General features: G+C 41.8%; 1 protein-coding gene across 2 annotated transcripts in view; it reads right to left on the bottom strand.

Annotated features, from left to right (window-relative positions):
- The window catches only part of RASA3 (RAS p21 protein activator 3), a 149,030-nt gene that overhangs the window by 25,309 nt on the left and 100,552 nt on the right, over positions 1-23,169 (bottom strand). For both annotated transcript variants that reach the window (XM_064143680.1, XM_064143682.1), the window contains exons 6-10: positions 13,558-13,638; positions 10,852-10,924; positions 5,784-5,863; positions 1,091-1,195; positions 428-584 (exon numbers count right to left, since the gene is read on the bottom strand). In XM_064143680.1, coding sequence (XP_063999750.1) covers positions 428-584; positions 1,091-1,195; positions 5,784-5,863; positions 10,852-10,924; positions 13,558-13,638 — 496 coding nt within the window. The remainder of the gene's footprint in view (positions 1-427; positions 585-1,090; positions 1,196-5,783; positions 5,864-10,851; positions 10,925-13,557; positions 13,639-23,169) is intronic.

Raw genomic sequence — 23,169 nt, 5'->3', positions numbered from 1 at the left:
TATACTTGGTTTGGATTTGTTGCAGTTTGGGTCCTTTATGTGTTTTTTGTTTGGGTTTTTTTTGCTGCAGGGGAGGGGATAGGATTGTAGTTGTTTTGAGGTTTTTTGTTTGTTGATCAGACCAAACATAACTTTGCATTTTCACATGTAAAATTAGAAAACCATGGAGAACATGCTGCAGCTAAAACCACTGGTGTTCCTGGGTGTGCCTTCACCCACCATACTGCATGCAGATAGAGATCTTCTCTGCAGGGACTAAAAACAAGCATCAGTGACATGCAGAGCTTAACAAGGCTCTCGGGTCTAAAAAGGAAGAAGCAGAAGTCTCTGGTATGCACACAACAATGGTACCACCAAGAGAATGACAGTCAGACAACCCTTGTGAGGATGACCTGCAGGTAAACAACAAGCATTGCAAGCAAATTACCTCAACATCTGCAGATTTTAGCAAGAGGTCTCTAAGTGGACTGTAATAGTCTGAGGAAAAAACATGGTCCTCAGTGTAAACCACATTTAACCTTAAGGAACCAAGGTCATCAGGTTTCAATGACTTGTTGCCATTATCTCTGGGCTGCAGGAAATACCTGTTACACAAAAAAAGAAGACAAGAAGTTTCTGCTGAAACACAAAATAATCCCAGGCTATGCACGAATATATATAAAATGTACAATTGCACACAATACTTACACATGTATCCAATTCTCCAGACTTCAGAGGTGGACTTCCTACTTAAGCTTGCTAGTCTATTTTGCACCCACTGCACCATGGAAAGTTCTGATCCTAAAGACTTGTGTAAACATGACTAAAAACCCCCCCCACTAAAACTACGGCATCGCTGATGAACTGCAGTCAACGATATCATGAAGCCAACATATTAAACTCCCACACACCACTCAAAGGCAGACTGAAGTCTCTAATCACATTATCCAAACTTCTTGTTCTTACATTTGCTAAGATTACTTTGGCTTGCTTACAAAAACAGATACAAATTTAATCCATTTAAACTTTATCACATCACAGCAATTACTTTAAAGTCTTCACAGAAGACATATGTTTCAACTTAATTCTCCAAAGGAAAAATGTCAAATACCATGCTTCGTAAGAACTAGACTGCCGGAGGAATTTCAAAGGGAGCCTCAGTTCTCCTAGAAACTCATCTCCAAACTTCAGGTTACTGGCATTCCAAAGATCAACCCTGTAACAAAAAATAGTAATTTTTAAAAGGTTCATAATTTATTTTTTAAATTAAAAAGAGAAACCCCATCCTTGCTTTCAATTACTGTGTTTTCCTCCCTTCAAGCCAATGAGGTAGAAAGTCTCAAAACTGTACAACAAGCTTTTCCAGACAGCAAAGAGACATCCTTTCCTTAGCTTTCTGAAGCCTTGCAATTCACCTCCACAAAACATTATGGAGAAAAAAGTAACAATCCACATTATCACAGTATCTCCAAGGTTGGAAGAGACCTCATAGATCATCAAGTCCAACCCTTTACCACAGAGCTCAAGGCTAGACCATGGCACCAAGTGCCACATCCAATCCTGCTTTGAACTGCCCCAGGGATGGCGACTCCACCACCTCCCCGGGCAGCCCATTCCAGTGTCCAATGACTCTCTCAGTGAAGAACTTTCTCCTCACCTCCAGCCTAAATTTCCGCTGGCGCAGCCTGAGGCTGTGTCCTCTCGTTCTGGTGCTGGCCACCTGAGAGAAGAGAGCAACCTCCTCCTGGCCACAACCACCCCTCAGGTAGTTGTAGACAGCAATAAGGTCACCCCTGAGCCTCCTCTTCTCCAGGCTAACCAATCCCAGCTCCCTCAGCCTCTCCTCATAGGGCTGTGCTCAAGGCCTCTCCCCAGCCTCGTCGCCCTTCTCTGGACACGCTCAAGCATCTCAATGTCCCTCCTAAACTGGGGGGCCCAGAACTGAACACAGTACTCAAGGTGTGGTCTAACCAGTGCAGAGTACAGGGGCAGAATGACCTCCCTGCTCCAGCTGACCACACCATTCCTGATGCAGGCCAGGATGCCACTGGCTCTCTTGGCCACCTGGGCACACTGCTGGCTCATGTTCAGGCGGGTATCAATCAGCACCCCCAGATCCCTTTCTGTCTGGCTGCTCTCCAGCCTGTATCTCTGCATGGGGTTGTTGTGGCCAAAGTGGAGCAGACTACCCTTCTATCATCTGTACTGTTTTCACAATCTACATTGACCAATACTCAGAGGGGACTGTTTGGCTATCCCAGATAATGGAAAAATACAGGTAAACTAGACACTAGAGGAAATAAGTGCAGAGATATTTAAGGACTCCATACTGTCAGTCCTGGTCTAATTTGGGATTACTTGAGTTTAAGCAGCAGCTTTACATCTTCCTGAATGTCTACACATCTGGTTGAAAGTCTACACAGTCCTTCCCAGGGCTCCAGCTTTAAGAAAGATTCAATGTGTGTTAGGCTTACAAGTTTGTTGTACGTAAACTAGTTCTGTAGAGATATTCAAAACCTGAGGGCAGTTCTACTGCTTCATATAATCTGTGCATTTACTGAAGGCTACATGGGTTTTGGTACTTGGTGCTTCATGTTTTGGAAGTTCTGGTATGTATTTCTAGATGATTCTTCCTTCTCACATACTTTTCAACATTAGTATGTAAAACAACTGCACTAAGATTCAAAATAGAAGTACTAATGTCTAACATGGCATTTGCAGACAAATGCTGCAATACCCAGCTTGAAGCAAGGGCTTCAAACTCCAGGGCAGTTGTTTCTGTACATATTTGAAGTTTCCTTTGGGAGGCATTTTTCTTTTAAACAAGCACAGCTGAGAATTTTGCAGGTAAGTGACACTCACTGTGCCTTAAAGTTTAGGGGAAAAGGCACAAATACTGAAGATTTTTAGAAGGGCAACTTTAATTTGGATAAGGCTCAAAGTCATCCAGTTACAGGCACATTCACACAACTTTCCTAGGCAAGTCACAGTTGGCTTGTCGAGAAATGGATATTGATAGTCCTGCTTAAAGGTTTATCCTGCCTTATGCAATAGCAGAGGATGCTGCCTTTAAATTCTCCGAGTCTTGTATCTCTCAACACTGTCCCATGCATCGGGTTTCACACACCAGACATGCCATCAGCTCACATTGCATGTCTGCTGGGTAAAGTTCTTCAAACTCTGATATTTTGACAGTATTTCTGCAGGGCAAGAGTCTCCAGAAATGGGGGGGGGGGAAGCTTTTGAAAGGTCAACCTCTTCTCTCCTTTCTCTGTATCTAGCTGGTTAATAACTGGCCAACTAATTCAGATAGCTAAAAGCTGCTTCAGGAGGAGAGAGATCTTTCAAGAAGATTTACACAATGTCAAAATTGCAGATTCACTACATATTTACAGGCTACTAATTTCTAGTTCATCCAAATTCTTTCACAAGGCCTACTATCAATAAGACTTTGAAACATATGCAGCCAAAGGGTGTTCCCCCACAGCAAATTACAGAGAAAAATCTGTGCAAAGGATCTGTAGGAAAGGAACTAACAACTCCAGGCAGATCTTATGCTGCACAATAAGCAAAGCAAGCATACAAATTCTGACATTGTGTGCTTGGAATATAAAGCATAAACGGTATTTTAGAAATTGCAATACTAAGATCTCAGAGTCTACAAGATTACTGCTTCCTAAGCTTTGTAAAAGGCAAAATTACAGCAAGTATTATTCTGAAACTGGTCAGACCATAGTCACAGAAACAGCAGAGAGGGGGAGGAGAAACAATGGATTCACCAGAACATCTGGTCCCTAAGTGTTGATATGCCCTGCCTGCAACTTCCTACACCCACTCAAAAAGAGAAACTTTCAAAGCTTCAGAGAGAAACCATGAGAGACTCAGTCTCCTCTTCACCCTGTGGGATGGTGTTTTTCTCAGGAGAATAACAGAAAACAAATCCCCAAACCCATAAATTGTATGATCTGTCCAGAGGGCATGGGGGCAATCCAACTCTGACTAAACAGACTGGAGGAAGTGAGTGGGGGTGGAAGTGGAACCTGAGATGGAAACAAAAACACTCTTGTCCTGTAAGGGACAAAACCCCTGTGAACAAAGAGTTTGCCCAATTTACACTTTATCTGCTTTTGTCTATTTTTAAAATGCTTAATCTTTTCTCAACTATTTTGCAAGCCTCCTTACAAACTATTCATCTTTACCACACTGTAATAGATTGGTTTTAAGGAATGAAAGGCTACTTCTGAAATTCAGCTCCACACACATTATTATTGCAGTCATTTGTTCAGAAAACATACAAAGTAAAACTATTGTATAAATGCATTTAGACCAGTGCGACGAAACAAGAATCAACTAAAATACTAAGCCATGTTTAACCAATATTCAGAGTTCCCTTCCCATCACAAAACTAAGAGAGACTCTAGATTTTATTTAAAATCAATGCATGGATGAACATCTTGATTGCAGTGACTAGACTGGGGCTCCCACGGCACTACTCAGTTGCCCATTTCATCGCGTACATCCCATGGGATATGGGACACACTACTTTATGGCTGGCCACACCATGCAAAACTTTGCAGAAAGATGGTCTGGTACTAGGACTAAGTCATTTGTTGTGCTGCAATACTAATACCATCAAAGCAGCCTGTCACTGAACCTGTGCCTTTGCTTTCTTTCTTACTAAGTGGCTGTGAATTGTCCTTAAACCAGCTACTCCTGCACTACCTCGTGCAGATGCTCTCGGAGCAACAGCACAGCTCTCATGTCCCTCACATATTAATAGTTGCCCTTTCCTGTCTTAGAGAACCATGGCAAATGGAAATCCATTAATAGTCTTTTAGTGCTGCAGTGCTACACTAAGAGGCTACATGAACCAGAATCTGACCATCCAATTAAAAGAGAACTCATCCACTCATTTGTGAATATAGATGTGTCTTGCTTGCTTGGAGTTAAGTATTGTTCCCCACAGCTGTTCTCCCTTCCTTTCCTTACAGCCAACTGTGCATCTGAAGGGACTGGGGAACGTTTTGGGAGGTAAGCAGTTACTGCCTCTCTAGTGGGAATACCTGTGGAGGAAGAAGGTGCCACCATTCTCTCTCAATCTTTCCTCTTCTGAATCCTAGCATAAAGAAGAGGGTTATCTGTCTGCATCAGGAGGCAAGAAGTTTTCAGCTACACTGCATCCAGGCTACCAGATGGTCTAGGCCTCTACATTTCAATGTATATGATGGTGTGATGCTTGTGATACCTAAAAGTATCACAAGCACTGCTTCTTTCCTGTGCAATAGATTTCACATGTATAATACCCAGCCTTGCAAGGAAGTCTGACAGGCAAAAAAGAAGACAAATTGTCTCTTGCCCAGAGAGACTCTGAGTTGTTTCCTTTTGGGGAAGAAAGGCTTTACATGGGTTGCAAAAATTAAAGTGATAAAAGAAAACATTTTAACAGAGAATGTCACAGAGCTTCTGGGCTCTCTTGGGAAACTGAAGGAGAAGGAAGAGAGAGTGGAAGGAAAGGAGAACTCAGACATAAAAGGCTATGCTTAATGACAACCATACATTAGTATACACACAGTGTACATAAGATATCAAGGAAAATAATGAGGATCTCTCCCACAGCAGAGCCATCAAATATACTCAGATAAGATCCACAGAAGAACAGAGGTAAATTGACACAAACAGAGCGACAAAGACTCATCCTAGTTTACCAGCAATAAAGCTATGTTTGTCACTTTGAAAACTGAGTCTGCTATGAAATTGCACAACTTTGCCAGACAGGTTTATTAGTACAAAATTGCTTATATTACCTAATCTCCATTTTGTCAACTTCATCAACATCTTCAATATCAAAATGGGACTTCTTGTTGTAGCTACTGGGTCTTGTAACCTAATAAAAAGAAGGAAGTTTTAAACAACTTGGTCTGATAGAAAAGCATTCTGATGTTATTTCCACAAAGCTCTGGAAGACTGTGGCCTTTTATTATTAGCAGTGACTTCAGTTCCCATTCTGAAAACATTCATGCATGTGAATAAACACATTGACTACACAGATTCCTGACTACACAAAAGTGGTGGTTACACAATCACATCCAAGGGTAACTAGATAGTCCATACTTTCCTTACAGAGACAATTTTAATATCACTAGTACTTCGAGTTTCCATTGACAAAAAAGAAATCATGGAAAGGAATACCATTTTTATAATCCATCTACAGGAAAAGGGCAATTACTAATCAGGTTGAAAGTAAGCTGTAAAACAGATGTCCCGATGCACTCGAGAGAAGAAAAATGCCCCAAACCCACATTTAAAAACATTTCACAGTGACTCCAATTAAAATCAGGAATTCTACCTGCCCTGATATCCTGGAAGCCAGTATCAAGTCCATACAAAAATTACCAAGCAGATCCATTGTGCAAGAGATGCTAGCCTGCATATTAAAATAGAGAACTAGGGGCACAGTTGACCAACCATATTTGCAGACTGATAAACAGCAAAGCATGGACAAAAAATAGTAAGAAGACAGCTGTAAGTGTGTAGAGCATTAGAAAAGTTTTTGTACAAATGTTTCTTCAAATTTGTTTTTTAGCATGATTTTAAGGACAATTGGATGGTTGTATTTTTGTAGAGTGTTTCAGAAACTTGAGAAAAAGGCTACCCCACCCAGCTGAAACCACAGCAGGAACTGATCAAATGTGTCTATGATACACAAGTTCAGCTCTTGCTTGCACATAGAAGCTGAACTTCATTGTAGGTTTCAATATGCTTGTGAATTAATACTTCCCACTCAAAAAAATGTTGGTTTTTTTATACTGTAAACTTGACTTTTTGGTTTTATATTGTACAGCAGATGCAAATGGTACAAACAAGAAAGGCAAAAATATAGCTGCACAAGTGGAGAGGAAACAGTGTGTATGTATGAGGTAGGCATCACTTTTGAGACAACACATAAAAGGTACTAGGTAGCACCAGAGATCAAATCTTCTAGCCTGATCAAAGCAAATGCACCTTTAAGCCCAAGAACATGGAGGATTTAAATGCAGCCTACAACTTCAGCAGCTCAACACAAATTTTCTCACTACCCTTGCAGCTGTCTTCCTTGTGGCTTCAAGAAATTATCCTACATAACTGTAAAAGACATTTTCTACGACCATCATGAAGCTAATGATGTAATTTTCAATAAGAAAGTAAGCTTTAGTCTTTTATTATCAATAACATGAGTTGTAAAAAACAAATTAAACTCTAGCATAGGTGCAGTTGTGAACTATGAACTGAACTTGCATGTGCTGAATTTAAAGAGCAGCTGATAAATGGCTTGCCAGCTTTGCTTAGAGGAAGGGAACACTCTTTCTGTGAAATGGTACATGGCAACTAGTTCAGCACTATGGAACGGGAGTTCACCATCTCCAGTTCCACCCTTGGAGTGGATGAACTTCATACAGCTATCTTTTTGAGCTGCACAGATGAACAGGATGACTCCAGGAAAACTTAACATAAATGTGTTTATTTAACATGTTCTGAGTTCATAGAATCAGTCAGGGTTGGAAGGGACCACAAGGATCATCTAGTTCCAGCCGCCCTGCCATGGGCAGGGACACCTTACCCTAGATAAGGCTGGCTGGAGCCTCATCCAGCCTGGCCTTAAACACCTGGGCAACCCACTGCAGGGTGGGTCTCACCCCTCCTTTAAGCAGAGCTGGCAAGCCATTTATCAGCTGCCGTTTTTTTTTTTTTCTTTTATTCAGCACACACAAGTTTGCAAACAGGTCCCCGGCACTACCTTCTTCAGTTTCCACAAGAGGGCTATTTTGCTGTAGCTGCATATAGAACTCTGAGGCCTCTCACCGTGCTGCAGCTGCAGCAGTGGTGAAAACGGCTCCTAAGCATCAGGTGCAAGTTTCAGCCATGGCATCCCTTAAATAAGCCCTCAGATTTCCCAAACCAATGGTAAGCTATTTGCCATTTAGAAAATTTAGTCTGTGTGACTTTTTGGGTGTAGAAAGCAAAGCACCTGTTCACTGCTTTTGACAGATCAGCTTCCTTGGAGGAATGGCCAATAACTGTGATAGCAGACTGCAGGAAAGCCGATGGAGCTGTCTGGAACCAGTAAGTGACACTGCTGTCAATGGTATGGATCAGAACAGCTCCAAGGAATCCCAGCACTCCATTAGCTTGCACCAGCCACAGGTCTGCCCACATCTTAATCACTGTGCTAGGAAACTGCAGGAAAGCTGACGAAGCTGTTTGGAAGCAGTAAGTGACACTGCTGTCAACAGCACGGATCTGTGCAGCTCCAAAGGAATCAGAGCACTTTGCCTGCATGTACCAGACATAGGTCTGCCAATGTTTCATTAGTGAACTTATTTCCCAGTCATAGCAGTTCTACTGAACCTTGTTCCTTGGAGACAGTTAGCCTGATATGTGCTAACTACTCTCAAAATGACATAAATCTATGACGGCTTTGTCTGCAATAAGGATGTTTATGTTTCAGGGCTCTGGCTGATTCAGACATTTCCCAAGCTCTGCTTTTACCCACTCAGAACAACTGGGGCATGAGCTGGACTTCAGGTTTTGCTTCTGCTGATACTTGCACGCAACTCAGCTCTCTGCATAAAGTCAAGCTAAGCAAGTATTCAGCCTCGCCCACAACTCCAGCTTTAAAATGCTTTCTGTTTCTCTCCTTCCTCTGCCAGTATGGCACCACCTGCTAAGTTCAGTGTTTAATACCAAATATTCACTGATTCTGCAGGGCACAGAGGGCTGAGGAGTTGGACAAGTGAGATGCATTGTGGTTTACAGTCTGAATTCCATTCTCACTGAAAAGCTCTCACTGACAGATGCCTCCAGAACTGCCTATGGTATGAGCAAAGCAGACCATTTTAGTTTATTTACACAGAGCATCACTCCCGTGTCACTATCAAAAGCTGCACCTCTCTCTGAGTTGAAAGACTGAAATCCTGGACAGCCTTGAGTAAATGCACAAACTCTTCAGTGCAGTCTCAGTTCTCAGTACCCAGTACCATGACATGTCCCCCTCACCAACCATGCCCATGCTGCACCTCCACAGAATCTCAGTGAGGCAAACAGGCACAAAAGCTCACTGCTAATTAAAGTTAAAGTCTGCTGGGGAATTACATCCTAGGAAGAGACTTGTTGGGTTAGCAAAGGAAAGATTACCTCCTAGATAGCTGTGCTAGTTTGAAGCAGGCTAGAATGTTTTGGTGAGAAAAACTAGATCATAGTCTGTGAAAGGAAAACAATGGTGATGTCTCCTTCCCTCAGAGTCTTGCTGAACGAGAAGAAAGTAAACATTAGATAACACTTTCACCATTTTTGTCGCACTCTCTGGCTGGGCTTTGACTGAGCTGCATCTCCCTAACCTCACCTGCCACTCACCTTTGCTTCTTAACCTCTTGGCCGAACCTCCATTCTTCCTTAGGACTGGGGTAAGGTTAAGAGGGGCAGGGGGAAGATGCAGGGGTGGTTGAGAGCCCCTCCTGGGGACTCAGGTTTCTGGGAGGGGATTTGTGTTTATGTATTACTTTTACCTTGTATATTTCTGTATATAACTGTAAATATCTGCTTGTCTATTGTGCTAGCTGTAAATAAATAGCTTCATTTATATTCCCAGAGCCTGGCTGAGACTAGTCTGGGTACCTTCTAAAGTGTGGGGGGGCGGGGGACACCCAAGCCACCACAATAGCTTTCCTGGCCAACCCTCAGGTTGGGACAGTACATAAGTGCTTTTGCCAATAAAGAGCTTGTTGTATCCCAGTTCCAAACCCATTACGTTAATAAGAGCACTTTTCTGCTGGTATGACAGACTTCAGTAGGTTAGGTGGTACAACAAGCTTCTGGGCTTGTTTGGAGTAGAAAGACAGAAGTAAGTCCCTCACTGGCACTGTCAAGAGTGGTGTGTACATTTCAGCTTTGCACACTGCAACCAAGCTTGTATGGCTGCACTCTCTAGCTCTTTTTCCTGATGTGGAAGGTGCCATTCCTATGCCAGCAACAAATTCTAACGCCGATGTGACCTGAATGATGCAAGACATATGGGCAGAAAAGGCTTTTCAATTATATGCCCACTGCACTGCTCTGGCTTTTCATCAGCTTCATCATGCCAGATATGTTCTTGAGGTGTCTACCAAAATAGAACAGTCAAGCACAGACCAAGACTAAAATGTCTAAGTGGAAAAGAGAAAGATACACATACTTTAGAAGACATTATGAAAAGTTTCTAGAGGCAGCCAAATTATAAACACATGCACATATATACTAATGGACACACCACAATTACAGCTACCCTTGCCAGAATCAAAAATGAGCACTTCCACAAAAGTGCCTTTGTCTTAACTGGACTTCTTGAAGATGCTCCATATTAAATAAAGCAGTAGAGATTTCACCCACTTGGAGGAAAGGCACTGGTACTGCAGTAGACTGGTAGACAGCCAGAACAGCCACTTTGAGTGCATTTTCCTCTACAGTTTTCAGTGTTCCTATAAAATAGTCTTCCTCCCATTGACTGGGAAGGATAGGGTGGAGCAGATATTAAAATGTAGGCTAAAGGAAAAGAAAAAAGCCAAAACCACCCCCAAATCTCCTATTTTTAAGTGTCCTTTTTCAAAACACTTCTGAGGAGAGTTATAAAGCCTGCTACACAGAAATGCTCACCCTGAAGTTTTCCTACAGAGCACCTAAGTTGAAGTAATCACTGGCCCCTCAGCAGACACTACTCTGTTCCTAGGTACTCCTCTCCCTTGCACCATGCTTTGAAACAGTCTACAAAGAAGGCAGCTGGCACAACGTGGGGCAGGATTCTGTGCCAACTATCTACAGGATAGTATTTCAGCTTATCACCCGTTCCTTTGAAATACCAACCTCAAAATAAAACACTTCATCAAAATGTGGATTGTTGGTCTTCTTTTTAACTTTAGTCTTTTTGGCTTCTGACCTGAATTAGGGAAAGAGAAAAACAAAAAGTGGGTGTAAGAAACAGCATTAGCAGAAGTATGATCCTAGAACAGAGCCACTAAGGAACTGGAATGCCAAGCAGCTCCAGCACAGCAAGGCATAAACATTTGTACACATTTAAGAGAGGGATTCATTGCACACCTATTTCCCCGAAGTGTCAGTAATCATAGTTTGTTATCCTCTCTTAAACACAAGTCCTTGAACCCCAGTTCTGTCACTTCTTTGATCCAGTCAAACAGGGCTCTGAGCAGCAACATTTGGGAGATAGTCTCAGTTTTGATGAGACTCAAACATTCCTCATATCCTAAAAACACAGAAGACTGATAGAGATATTACTGTGTTTTATATTTTATACTCCTGGTCTGAGGAATCAGTAAATGCTTTTCAGTGGTGTTAAATAATCAAACAACCCAGAATGACTTCCTCAGTAAGAATAGTTCTGCTGCTACAATACCACTCTTTTGCCTGCAGCCCCAGTACAGATTACTTAATGGTACTTTGTTGAATTATTATGAGCAGTGCTGAGAGCAGAAGCCTCACATTTCTACTGCTCTGTAGGAACAAGGCACGGCAGACCTCCTTCAAACCACTCACTGGGAAACAGGCCTGACAAGGCTCAGTGAAGCCCATTCATTCTCTATGGGTAGTGCCATCTGCCTTTTAGAAAACAGACATCTAACTGCTTTGCACTGAGACAGAGCCAGCCAATGCATTTCTGACAGGCCAGCCAACAGCTGTGTGATGATTTCCAAATGTTATGAACCTATGCTTGATTTGCTCTTGTTATATACAAGTGAAAAATTCTCTGTTGTCCTGTGTCACCAATCTTCCCCTACAGCTCTGCAGGCACAGATAAAACAGACCCAGATGGAGAGGCACATCTGGAAAACTGACCTACTAATCATTTCATCCCAGAATCTATCCTTCCTTTCTCATGCAGCAAAGCGGCTTAGATAGCCAGTAACTGCTTATATTAACCACACAAGTCTGTGTATTCTTTTACAGAGGTCACACAAAGCTGGGTCTAATTCTCAGTGCAGCTACAGGCTTCCTGTCTGACTAAAGTGGGCCAGCCCACCACTATAGAATGTTTCTCCATCTATAATACCAGCATAGAAACAGGAAGGTTTGGTCCAGAAGCCTGATGATTCTACATCCAAATCACACAATGAACAGCAGCATGTTTGTTGAACTGCAGCAGAATAAAGCAGTTTCCTGCTCTAAAAGGAGAGATATTGAAAAATCCAGAGAGGAGAATGATGTACAGATTAAGAATATCCCACTATTCCTAGGAGGAACTGAGAGATAAGAGGCTAATCGCCTCCAGGACAGAGGGCAGATTGCCTACCCATCTCATCAGTCACACTTGCCAATCAACCTCTTTACCGATAAGCCCATCTGGGAGGGGAGTGGGAAGCAGGATGTAGAACGGGAGGCGATTAAGACAAGCACAATTATTGGGCAATTACAAAGCAGTGGATGGGAGCAAGCTGCATGCTGCTTGCTAGAGATAGGAGGCAAGCTTTCTCCCCCCACTAAAAGAACAGAGAGGAATAGGAATGAGGCTATGCTCCTTACTCTGACAAATGTTACCAGTTGTCATACATTATTTAGACTGGGGGACTAAAGGAAGCAGCCAAAGGTATCCTTGAATGTCCAAACTTACAAGAAGTTAGGCAAAAATCTCTTTACAGTTTCAGTAATAATCACCCAATATCATCTGAAACACATCACAGGCTTAAAACATCAAAGCATAAACCCCAAATACACAGCTCATTAATGGAGATGAGGCAAAACACACCTAGATGGAGATGAAGAACACACACCAGTCTCAAAGATTCATCTGCATGCAAGCTAAGTATTTGTCAGGAATGCATCTTATTGACAGAATTTTCAATAAATTGTTGTAAAACATTATGAATAGCCCAAGCTACCAAATCACATTCTTTATGGTTACAGCACAGCTGGTTTGTTTCTAACGTGGCACAGTCATAAAAAGATAAGCAAAAACAAAACAGTGACATCCAACAGCATAGGAATATTTTTTTATAATGGAATGGGAAAATTTAATTCCAAATTTAAACTGAGAACTAAACAATCTCATTACTACAACATCATTCCAAATGTCATCCATGCTGTTCTGTCCACATATATCAAATTACAGGATTGAGCTGCCTAGGGCTTTCAACATACAAATTAATTTGCTATTCCTTGGAAGTGAAAATATTCACGTACAAATGTGCATGCTCTGCAAGGTGTTGATGGACTCAGCTTTTTCTTCAGCCTGTGCCTAAAATTAGGTAGGAAATTTGCTCAAAAACTGGCCTCCAACTGTGAGGTGAAAAGATGGACAAATTAAACCTAACCACAAATGACACACTCCAGGATATTCAAACTATTCAAGGATTGTTCAGACCTTTAAATCAAAACTGAAATGAGCCTCAAATTACATAGTATAATTCTCTAGTTCATACATGCAAATGCCAACGCTTAACATATTCTAGTGGTATCTAAATACTCCCATCTGTCCATCTGAGAGTTCAAATTTCTAACAGACAAAGGAAACAGAAATCATCTTTATAAAATGGAAGCCCTTGTAAGTGCGATACTGACCTGGACGGTCCTGCTAAGGTAACGGTGGCATAGGGATCACATTGCCCATTCACAATAGGCAGCCCTTGGCACTCTAAAACTCTAGAAAACAAGAAAATTCAGACACATCAATGAAATGGGAAAAGACTGGAATGAAAATAAAAGTAGTGCATTTTCCATTTTGTTCCCTTTTCTTAAGACTTTACACTAGGGAACTGAAATGTCACTAAGCATGAGCCTTTAATTTAAACCTAATTTTGAAAACACATTTTGGTCTTAAATACTAAACTTTAATGAGGTAAAATATGCTATTTAATTACAGAGAAACTTTAATTCAAAGGATTCTTATTATGCAAGTACAACAACTTAAGGTTCATAAAATACAAGTCTGCTGTCAAGATGGGAGCTGTCAGCACTTCAGAGTTCTGCGACAACTTATTCACCAAAAAACATAACCAGAATTCACTTCTGTAACAAAAGACTCAAAAACCTAAACAGATGGATCCCAGCAGTAGTCAAGTAATTTCTCAGAACCACATTCATGAAGGCCCCAGTGCTTCTGATAAGGTTTGGCATGGGCTTATTTGCAAAGGTGAGTTAACTACAGACTAGGAGAAATTATGACAGTCATCTTTCTCTATAAAACTTTTACATAGCAAAATAGAAGGAACATTCAGCAGCTCTGCACTCAACAATTCAGAGAGACAGAGGGACAAAATGGAACAAATTGGGGTTTGCTGAAAGCCATGGTGAGAACTCTGCCACTTCCACAGACCTATTTCAACATTTCTTCATTATCACAGTATCACAGTACCATCAGGGTTGGAAGAGACCTCACAGATCATCAAGTCCAACCCTTTACCACAGAGCTCAAAGCTAGACCATGGCACCAAGTGCCACGTCCAATCCTGCCTTGAACAGCTCCAGGGACGGCGACTCCACCACCTCCCCGGGCAGCCCATTCCAGTGTCCAATGACTCTCTCAGTGAAGAACTTTCTCCTCACCTCAAGCCTAAATCTCCCCTGGCGCAGCTTGAGGCTGTGTCCTCTTGTTCTGGTGCTGGCCACCTGAGAGAAGAGAGCAACCTCCTCCTGGCCACAACCTCCCCTCAGGTAGTTGTAGACAGCAATAAGGTCACCCCTGAGCCTCCTCTTCTCCAGGCTAAAGAATCCCAGCTCCCTCAGCCTCTCCTCATAGGGCTTGTGCTCGAGGCCTCTCACCAGCCTCGTCGCCCTTCTCTGGACACGCACAATCTCCAGAATCAGTGGGGAAAAAAAAACAACCAGAAAATATTTTGTGTTTCACAAGTTAGAACCTCGTGAAGAATGCAGCACCAACTGGAATCAAAGGCAGACAAGCCAGTTGCCAGGGCTCTCCCTCTTGAAACAAGCTCTGCTCCCAGCAGGAAAGCCTGTTGGGCTGACGTATTTACACAGTTATAGATGAAAAATTTTGGTGAAGACAAACTCTTGACGCTATTTGAGCAGGTGAATAGTACTATACTTGCAGTGGCAATTACCTTGTAAATTTCTAGGTGCTATACAAATCTGCAGAAATATTAAGATCCATTGTATTACCTTGAGTGCCAGAAGCCTTGATACACACAAAGAAACAACTTAAAACAAAGCAGCAAACAAACAAAACCCGGGAAAAACGCAGTAACAGATGGTTACACAACTTTATCCACAAAGCAAGCAATTTGCTAAAATATGATGTGGATTTCAAATACACCTTAACTACAGACCTATTATTTAAATTGTGTAAAGGGAGAAAAATGTATTTGCACCAATACAGATTTTTTTATTTTAATACCAAAGGAGGTACAATCTAGATAGGTTCACGCAGTACTAGAAGCAAATGAAGATTGAAGATCACACTAAGGGGACACACAGAGGCAGCTGAAGTGATGGATTACATTTGTAACTGGATTCTCACACCTATGATCCTGCAAAGTAAATGCTAGAAATTTTGCTTAATACAGAGAGCCCCAAATAATGCACTCATAAGCTTTTTATTTGCGTAACCCCTATATGCATTTAGTTATTTACCTAGATGTAGGAAGAACTATGTGAAATTTAAACACAGAAAACATGTTCAGAGAGTGTATGGTTCCCAAAAGCAGTCCTTTAAGGATATTCAGACAATGGAAAGTGATCTCAGACGCCATGATCTATACTTGAGAATATGCAAAGCTTATAAATCACTACACAATAGCATGGCAGATTAATCTGAATGAAGAAAAGCCTCAAGCCACTGACACACAAAAATCTGCATACCCTAACTACACACTGTACACAATGATTGGGTCTCTTCTGGTATTGCCACAGAGAAGAATTTTTAGCGTTCTACGTTAAGGTTTTCTGTGGACACTCCATCACTATCACATCAGAAATGGTTAAAGGCGACAAATTATCATTAGCTGGTTGGAGAGAACACAGTGACATAAATGATTGGGCCCTTGCATCTCAAATTGTGTGTGCTCTGCAAAACACATGAAGAATAAGACGACGTCTAATGGTTTGTGGCTCTCCTAGGTTTGTACTCTCCAGCTTGGAAAACAAGTTATCCATTCATGAGTGGCTTACAAACTCATGAATGGCGTGAAAAACATTTCCTCACAATGTAAGAATTAAGGGGCACATAATGAAATTACCAGACAGTAGGTTTAAACAGAAGTTAGAACTTTTCTCACACAATGTGTAATGAAATTGCAAAACCTATTGTCACGGGATGTTGTGGAGGCCAAAAGTACATCTGGATTCAAACCAGGACTAGACAAACACATGGATTCATCGGTTTGTGGACAGCTATTAAAGCTTAATCGCCCCAAAGCCTCCCCCAGATCAGGGAAGTCCTAATTGCTAATTGAGAAGGGTGTAACACTAGAGCAATCATACCATATTTGAAGTATTACTCATCAGCAAATATTAGGAACACAACTAAGCTAGACTAGCAGGGCCTTTAACACAATAGCATAGGTTTTATGTGCTTTGGAAAGAAAAAACCAAACCAAACCAAAACAAACCCAGCAAAACAAAATACACAGATGTTCTCCTACAGTCATGATGACTTAAGAGTAAGACATTGCTTTGTGTGCAGTTGGAATACGAAAAGCAAAAATGGCCTTGAAAGAAACAAAATGTGGGAAAACAGGAAACAGATGCAGACAAACAGCATCCCAAGCCTCTCAGGTGAGTAGCTATTGTTTAAGGATGTTGGAGAAAGAAGTCAAAAGACTGAAGGCTTAAGATTTTGAGAAAGGAAGGCTATGTCTGGAGAAAAGCTCATTATGCTTCTTACATCCTAACAAGCATTCCAGGAAATGAGACAACAAAATTCAACAACGCACAGGTCTGGTCCACTCATGTTAGTACATCCTCATTAGCTGCAGGAAATTGTAATCCTAGAGCTGCTGTAGCCACGGCCGTTTACTCCAGTCACAGGAGATCTGCTAAGTAAATTACCATCCCTTCTCTCTCAAGTTGGTGCTAAAATACTGACTTTAATTGATAAGCAAGAAAAGAGCTAGAACAAAATGACAGCTTGCAGGATGGAAGGATGTTAGGAGTTGGAAGTGACCTCTACAGATCTTTGAGTCCAAACCCCCTGCCAGAGCAGAACCACATAATCTAGTGCAGGTCACGCAGGAATGCAACCAGATGGGTCTTGAAAGCTTCCAGGGAAGGAGACCCCACAACCTCTCTGGGGAGCCTGCTCCAGTACTCTGTGACACAATAAAGATGTTCCTCCTCATGTTGAGATGGAACCTCCTGTGCTGTAGTTCACATCCATTGTTCCTTGTCCTATCACAGGGCATGGGTGAGAAGAGGCTATCCCTTTCTTCTTGACAACTGGCCCTCAGATATTTATAAACATTTATTAAATCTCCTCTTAGTCTTCTCCAGACTAAAATGCCATCCCCATAAGGCAGTGTTCCAGTCCCTTAATCATCCTTGTAGCCTTCTGTTGGACTCTTTCAAGTAAGATCCCTGTCCCTCTTGAAGTGAAGAGCTCAATATCCTGGCTGCTCAGCCATGATATAATGAGCCTCAGTTCTGCCACATGGGTATCACATTATTAAGACTGACAGTTCATATCTGGTAGGTATCACATTATTAAGACTGACAGTTCATATCTGGATAGATGAAAAAAAATACAAAAATAAATGTACAATAAAAGCATAACTGGGATAAGGCGTGGGGCACACTTGAAAGTAGTGAATAAAGCCAGTAAAAATTAAATGCCTTTGCTCTAATAATCTATAGAATTAATTAAACATATGTGTACTAGGATTATAAAAATGCCTTGGCAGTCAAGATCACTGAAGAGTAACAAGTCCACTCATCAGGCCCCAGAGGAAAAAAGGCTGGTAGCTGCTACCATTTTTCTGCCCAACTGATAGTTTCTGATCATTAGTTGTCTCAAGCCCAGCTGGGGCAGGGTGAGCCATCCCTTGAATCTAGCCTGGCTGGGCTGGTTAAGGTTAGTGCTGGGTCATATGGGGAAACTCTTAATGCAGCTGGCTCACTATATTTTGTTTGTGGTTTGTAGAACTAACAGGTTTCAAGGAACAAGATATTTCAGTTTTCAGTGTGGTTCATGACCAAACCTTCATAAGAGTAAATAAGCTATGGAAAATTCCCAGAGGGTTAAAAGAAAACCTCAAACCCAAATACACCATGAACATGCCCTCTTGCCTTTAAACTACAGAAGCTGAGAGGGAAGCAGGGGGAGGTTATGGAGGAGGTTATGGAGGGGGGGGGGAAACCCAACCAAACAAGAAAAAAAAAAAAAAAACCAACCAAAACCCAAAGACTAAGCAGCTCACATCTGACAGTGCAGGCATTCCCTCTGCCTCTGGAGTTACAGGCTGTAATATCCAAGACAGCCCCTACACAATCATACTCAAAACCAGGCAAGTAACAGTGGGATGATTCAAGCCTGTGGGTATTCCACACCCCTTCCTTGGAGTTGCAAAAAATCCCTAAATTTAAATGTTTTCTGATTAGCTCAAGATGCACATGTGTCATCAGCATCCTTGTACACCAAAATGGACAACCAACTCAAAAATGGTCACAGAGAAAAGAAACAGAGGGGGTCTAACAGTTCTTAAAATATGTAGCCACACAAGCTGTTACTGCAGATTACATCACTTCCAGTGCACCTAGCCAGGGTCATTTCTTTCCCCAGTTTGAGCCTAAGACAGGGAACAGTCCATTGCACCCATTCTCTTTAATCAAGACCATTTTCTCCCTGAGATTCCTTAAAAGAAAACAAATACATCTTTGCATCACTGTACATAATCCATGCATTTTAATTGCTTTCACATGCATACTGGGTTCCTGGATTCAATCCTAACATTTGGCAAAGTTTAATGATATAGCTTATTAATGTTCTATTTCCTGCCTCCACTTGTTCCACCTCTCCTGCTTTTCTTCATCTTGAAGCTTTGTCCCATTTCATATGTGTATTTTATTGACTGTACTCAGGTTCTTCGCAGTGTCATTACAAAGACAAGAGACTTCCTCCCCACTGCTTGCCCCAGTTATCTAATTATCTCTTGACCTCTCAGTACTTTCTGTGATAGGCCTGACCACACAGAGAAGCACGAACCTAAAAGCAACCTTTGTGGCAGATTTGTCAGAACTGTCATCAAAACAGTGCTAAGTACTTGCTTGGTAAGTGTTGGGTCTGTGACTTAGTTTAATTCTCTCTGAATTTCTTTCTCCTAACTCCCACCTTTTTTTTCTGCTGTTTTTGTAATCATCTTGTAACACATACTGTGCTGAGTACCTTGTCTTCTAGGAGTAATGGAGCACCTCTCAATAGTCTCCCTTCAGGAACAGGCTTCTCAGGACACATAAAATAAAAAGTTAAGGATTAACATTAATGCATTAAGACTGCATTAACAGAGCAGTCCAGTCTTTTCCTCTAATGTGACAGCAAGTGGTGTTTCTTGTTTCCTTGCCACATTCAGTTCATTCTTAAATATCCTTTTTCTTCAGTGCAGCCTTGCATCACTATCTGCATTCCTTACTCATTCTCTGTGGTTTAAGAGAAACTTTGAGATAATGCTGCATGACAGACTTCCATGCACGTCTTGGTCAGCCTTGCATTTGTGCTGGCACATGGCAGCTATTCTCAGACCAGTGAACTGACTTGCTCTTTTCCACTGCAAGCAGGTATGGTTCCCAGACTCCCTTCTTATTTCCTTGGATGTGACTAGGACCTTGATAAACCAGTCATGTTCATCTGTTTTAGCAGGGCTTTGCCTTGCATCCATCACTACTAGCAGAGAGGCACTACATCTAGCTCAGAAATTCTTTGAATCATAAGTTTCTGGAGGCCAAGACAGTGTATCACCATATGACTACTCTCAGAATTTTTCATCTCTTACCAGACATATTCTGAGACAACATCTGGCAAATGTTACTTCTAAATTGCTGTCAGTGCTTCTTCAGAGAAACCCTGCATTTCCCTCTTCACAAAGTAATCTGCTGGATCTTCATTCAGAACTTCACATAAACAAAACTTTTTTTTTCCTCCAATAAGCTGATCAAGTGGTCTGTTTCTTCTGTAAAAAGGTAAAACTACTCTAAATTTATTCAGTTCTGGTTTCAATTACACTCTGATTGAATCACTGAAAATAGTAAGATAATTTGTCCCAATCTTCTCAAAATTTCTTTACCAATCCATACTCTGGCTCTGCCTTGCCCTGTCATAGAATCAGCCAGGTTGGAAGAGACCTCCAAGATCATCCAGTCCAATCTAGCACCCAGCCCTATCCAGTCAACTACACCATGGCACTAAGTGCTTCAGCCAGGCTTTGCTTGAACACCTCCAGGGACGCTGACTCCACCACCTCCCTGGGCAGCCCATTCCAATGCCAATCACTCTCTCTGGCAAGAACTTCTCCTAACATCCAGCCTGTACTTCCCCTGGCACAACTTGAGACTGTGTCCCCTTGTTCTGTTGCTGGTTGCCTGGGAAAAAAGACCAACCTCCACCTGGCTACAGCCTCCCTTCAGGTAGTTGTAGACAGCAATGAGGTTACCCCTGAGCCTCCTCTTCTCCAGGCTAAACAACCCCAGCTCCCTCAGCCTCTCCTCATAGGGTTTATGTTCCAGGCCTCTTACCAGCTTTGTCACCCTTCTCTAGACACATTCCAGTACCTCAGCACCTCTCTTGAATTGAGGAGCCCAGAACTGGACACAGTACTCAAGGTGTGGCCTGATCAGTGCTGAGTACAGGGGAAGAATAACCTCCCTTGTCCTTTGTCCTACTGGCCACACTGTTCCCGACACAGGCTGGGATGCCACTGGCTCTCTTGGCCACCTGGGCACACTGCTGGCTCGTGTTCATCTACTATCTACCAGTACCCCCAGGTCCCTTTCTTCCCAGCTGCTCTCCAGCCACTCTGTCCCCAGCCTGTAGTGCCACTTGAGGTTGTTGCAGCCAAAATAAAGAACCCTGCACTTGGCCTTGTTAAATCTCACCCAATTGGCCTCTGCCGACCCATCCAGCCTGTCAAGGTCCCTCTGCAGGGCTCTCCTACCCCAGGGAACAAGGAGACTAGGAGACTATACCCACATACCAGGTCAAGCCTTTGTCCTATGGATAAGCTTTTGAAGCTAAGGATCATGCCTATTCCCAGTAAGCAGACTAGTGAAAGAAGGTTTCAGAAATACCAATTTGTTAACTTAACAAATGATCTACTTGTGCAAAGCAAAATTTCCTATTACTCTTCTGATCTGCATGCTTTTTGTACTGGGAACAGACCAGCTCCTCTGAAAGTGGTTCCAACCTATCAGGAATTTCCCACAGTAATACAGCCTGGTTTACCTTCATCTTACATCCTGCTCGGACACAAAGTGCTACAGCACTGGAGACTACTGACCACTTCTGGTAAGAACAGATTGAGGAAAGGATGGAACAGTATTCAAGTAATGCCATATTGAACAAAATATGTTCTTGCTTTATCATTTGAATTGTTCAAGGTATTTCCCCAATATATATTTTTTTATCTCTTTAGGAAACTTGAAATCAGAGTCTTTATCTAAACCTCAGGTCACTGCTTCTGTCTGATCTATCCTTCCATCTCTTTTACCTTTTCCTCTAGGAAAAAAGCCCTCTCCTTTAGGAACTCCAGCAGCATCCTGCCTTCTTTGTATGACACTCTCCTATTTTTTTATTTTTGCAAAAGGGGGTGCAAAAGTGAACAAACATTCTGGCTCATGAACAAGAAAACCCTTCCCACTCCCTTAACCTCTGATAAGAGGAATGCTTAATTGAAGCTACCTTCCCCCTCTTCAAAAGACAATCATTTTGTCACAAAGATCTGTGGTTTTAAATGAAATCCTGCCCCATTTGAACAAATGGCACAACATTACCTGGAAGCAGCATTTTGTTCACTGCGTATTCCCTTCAAAGAAAGGCAGTACAGCATCTGATGTGCTGGTTTGGAAAGATCTATATACCAAGTACATTTTACACTCCAAGCCAATCCCATTTCAGCTTCTGGAACTTAGACAGGTCAGTAGAAAAGGCTGTGCAGAATACTATCTTGATTTTTCTCTTTATAATAGCCTCCAAAACCTTGAGACTCTGAGCTTACAGCTGTAACTCCACTCTTTCCCACTCCCAGTTACAGTTTGAATAGTTGCAGTCCAGCAAAGCATTTAAACACGTTTTTAAGCTTGTGTTGCTGTGAGCATGTGTCCTTCCTGATGTGACTTACAACAGGTTTTGAAGCTTTATGCAGCATCTAAATTTTTGGTCTTAACCAGAAAGTTCCCTGTGTGTACAACATTTCTGTCACACATACATGCTTGTTAACACAAGGGTTAATGGTGATTTCCCTCAGCCACAGCAAAGGAAAAGGAATTGACTGTTAATGATTGAGCAACAATTTCTTTCCCAGATATTTAATGAAGAAATATTACAGTAAAACTGCAGACAACACAAAAAAAACCTGATTCATTAAATATAAGAAAGAAATATTGTCAATATATACACATCCCTAAAACCACTAACACAAAAAAACCCTGCAAAGTTTTCTCATGTCAGTAGACGTCTAACCATTTCTTAATCATTTTAAAAATCACATGGACTTTTTTCTTTCTGCTATATGGGAGCTGTCCTCCATGCTACAGTTCAAAACATCAAATTTGCTTCCCAACATCAGCTCTAGAAAGACTTTTAAACCCACGCATTTTCAGAGTACCATATGTACTCTGTACTAAATAAAGAGACTAAAAAGTGGGTGTCAGCCATCCTGTTCTCACAGGACAAGGAGTTAATCCATTAGCAGTTAAACCAGTTCATGAGTCAATTACAGAAGAGTTGCAATCTTCCTAAAAGGCATTTCAGAGAAGTTTTTAGTTAGGTTAATATAAAAAAAACCCACTAAACTTATATTATCTTCTGTGACAGTGCCCTGAGGCCTTGACACAGACACAAGCTTGATGAAATGTTGAACTCACTGATTTAGTAACTATTACTGGCACTGACATCATCATTTCCTCCTGCTTTAGTTTCAGACTTGCAACCTCTGTTATTAACAGAGAGCAACAGCCTAACAATGGGAGAGTAAAGGGAAAAAGTAAGGAGAAGGAGTTATTATTTTGAGCACA

The sequence above is a fragment of the Pogoniulus pusillus genome, chromosome 5 (genome assembly GCF_015220805.1).
Source record: "Pogoniulus pusillus isolate bPogPus1 chromosome 5, bPogPus1.pri, whole genome shotgun sequence".
In the NCBI taxonomy this organism is placed as follows: domain Eukaryota; kingdom Metazoa; phylum Chordata; class Aves; order Piciformes; family Lybiidae; genus Pogoniulus; species Pogoniulus pusillus.
This window is presented reverse-complemented; position numbering and strand designations above follow the sequence as displayed.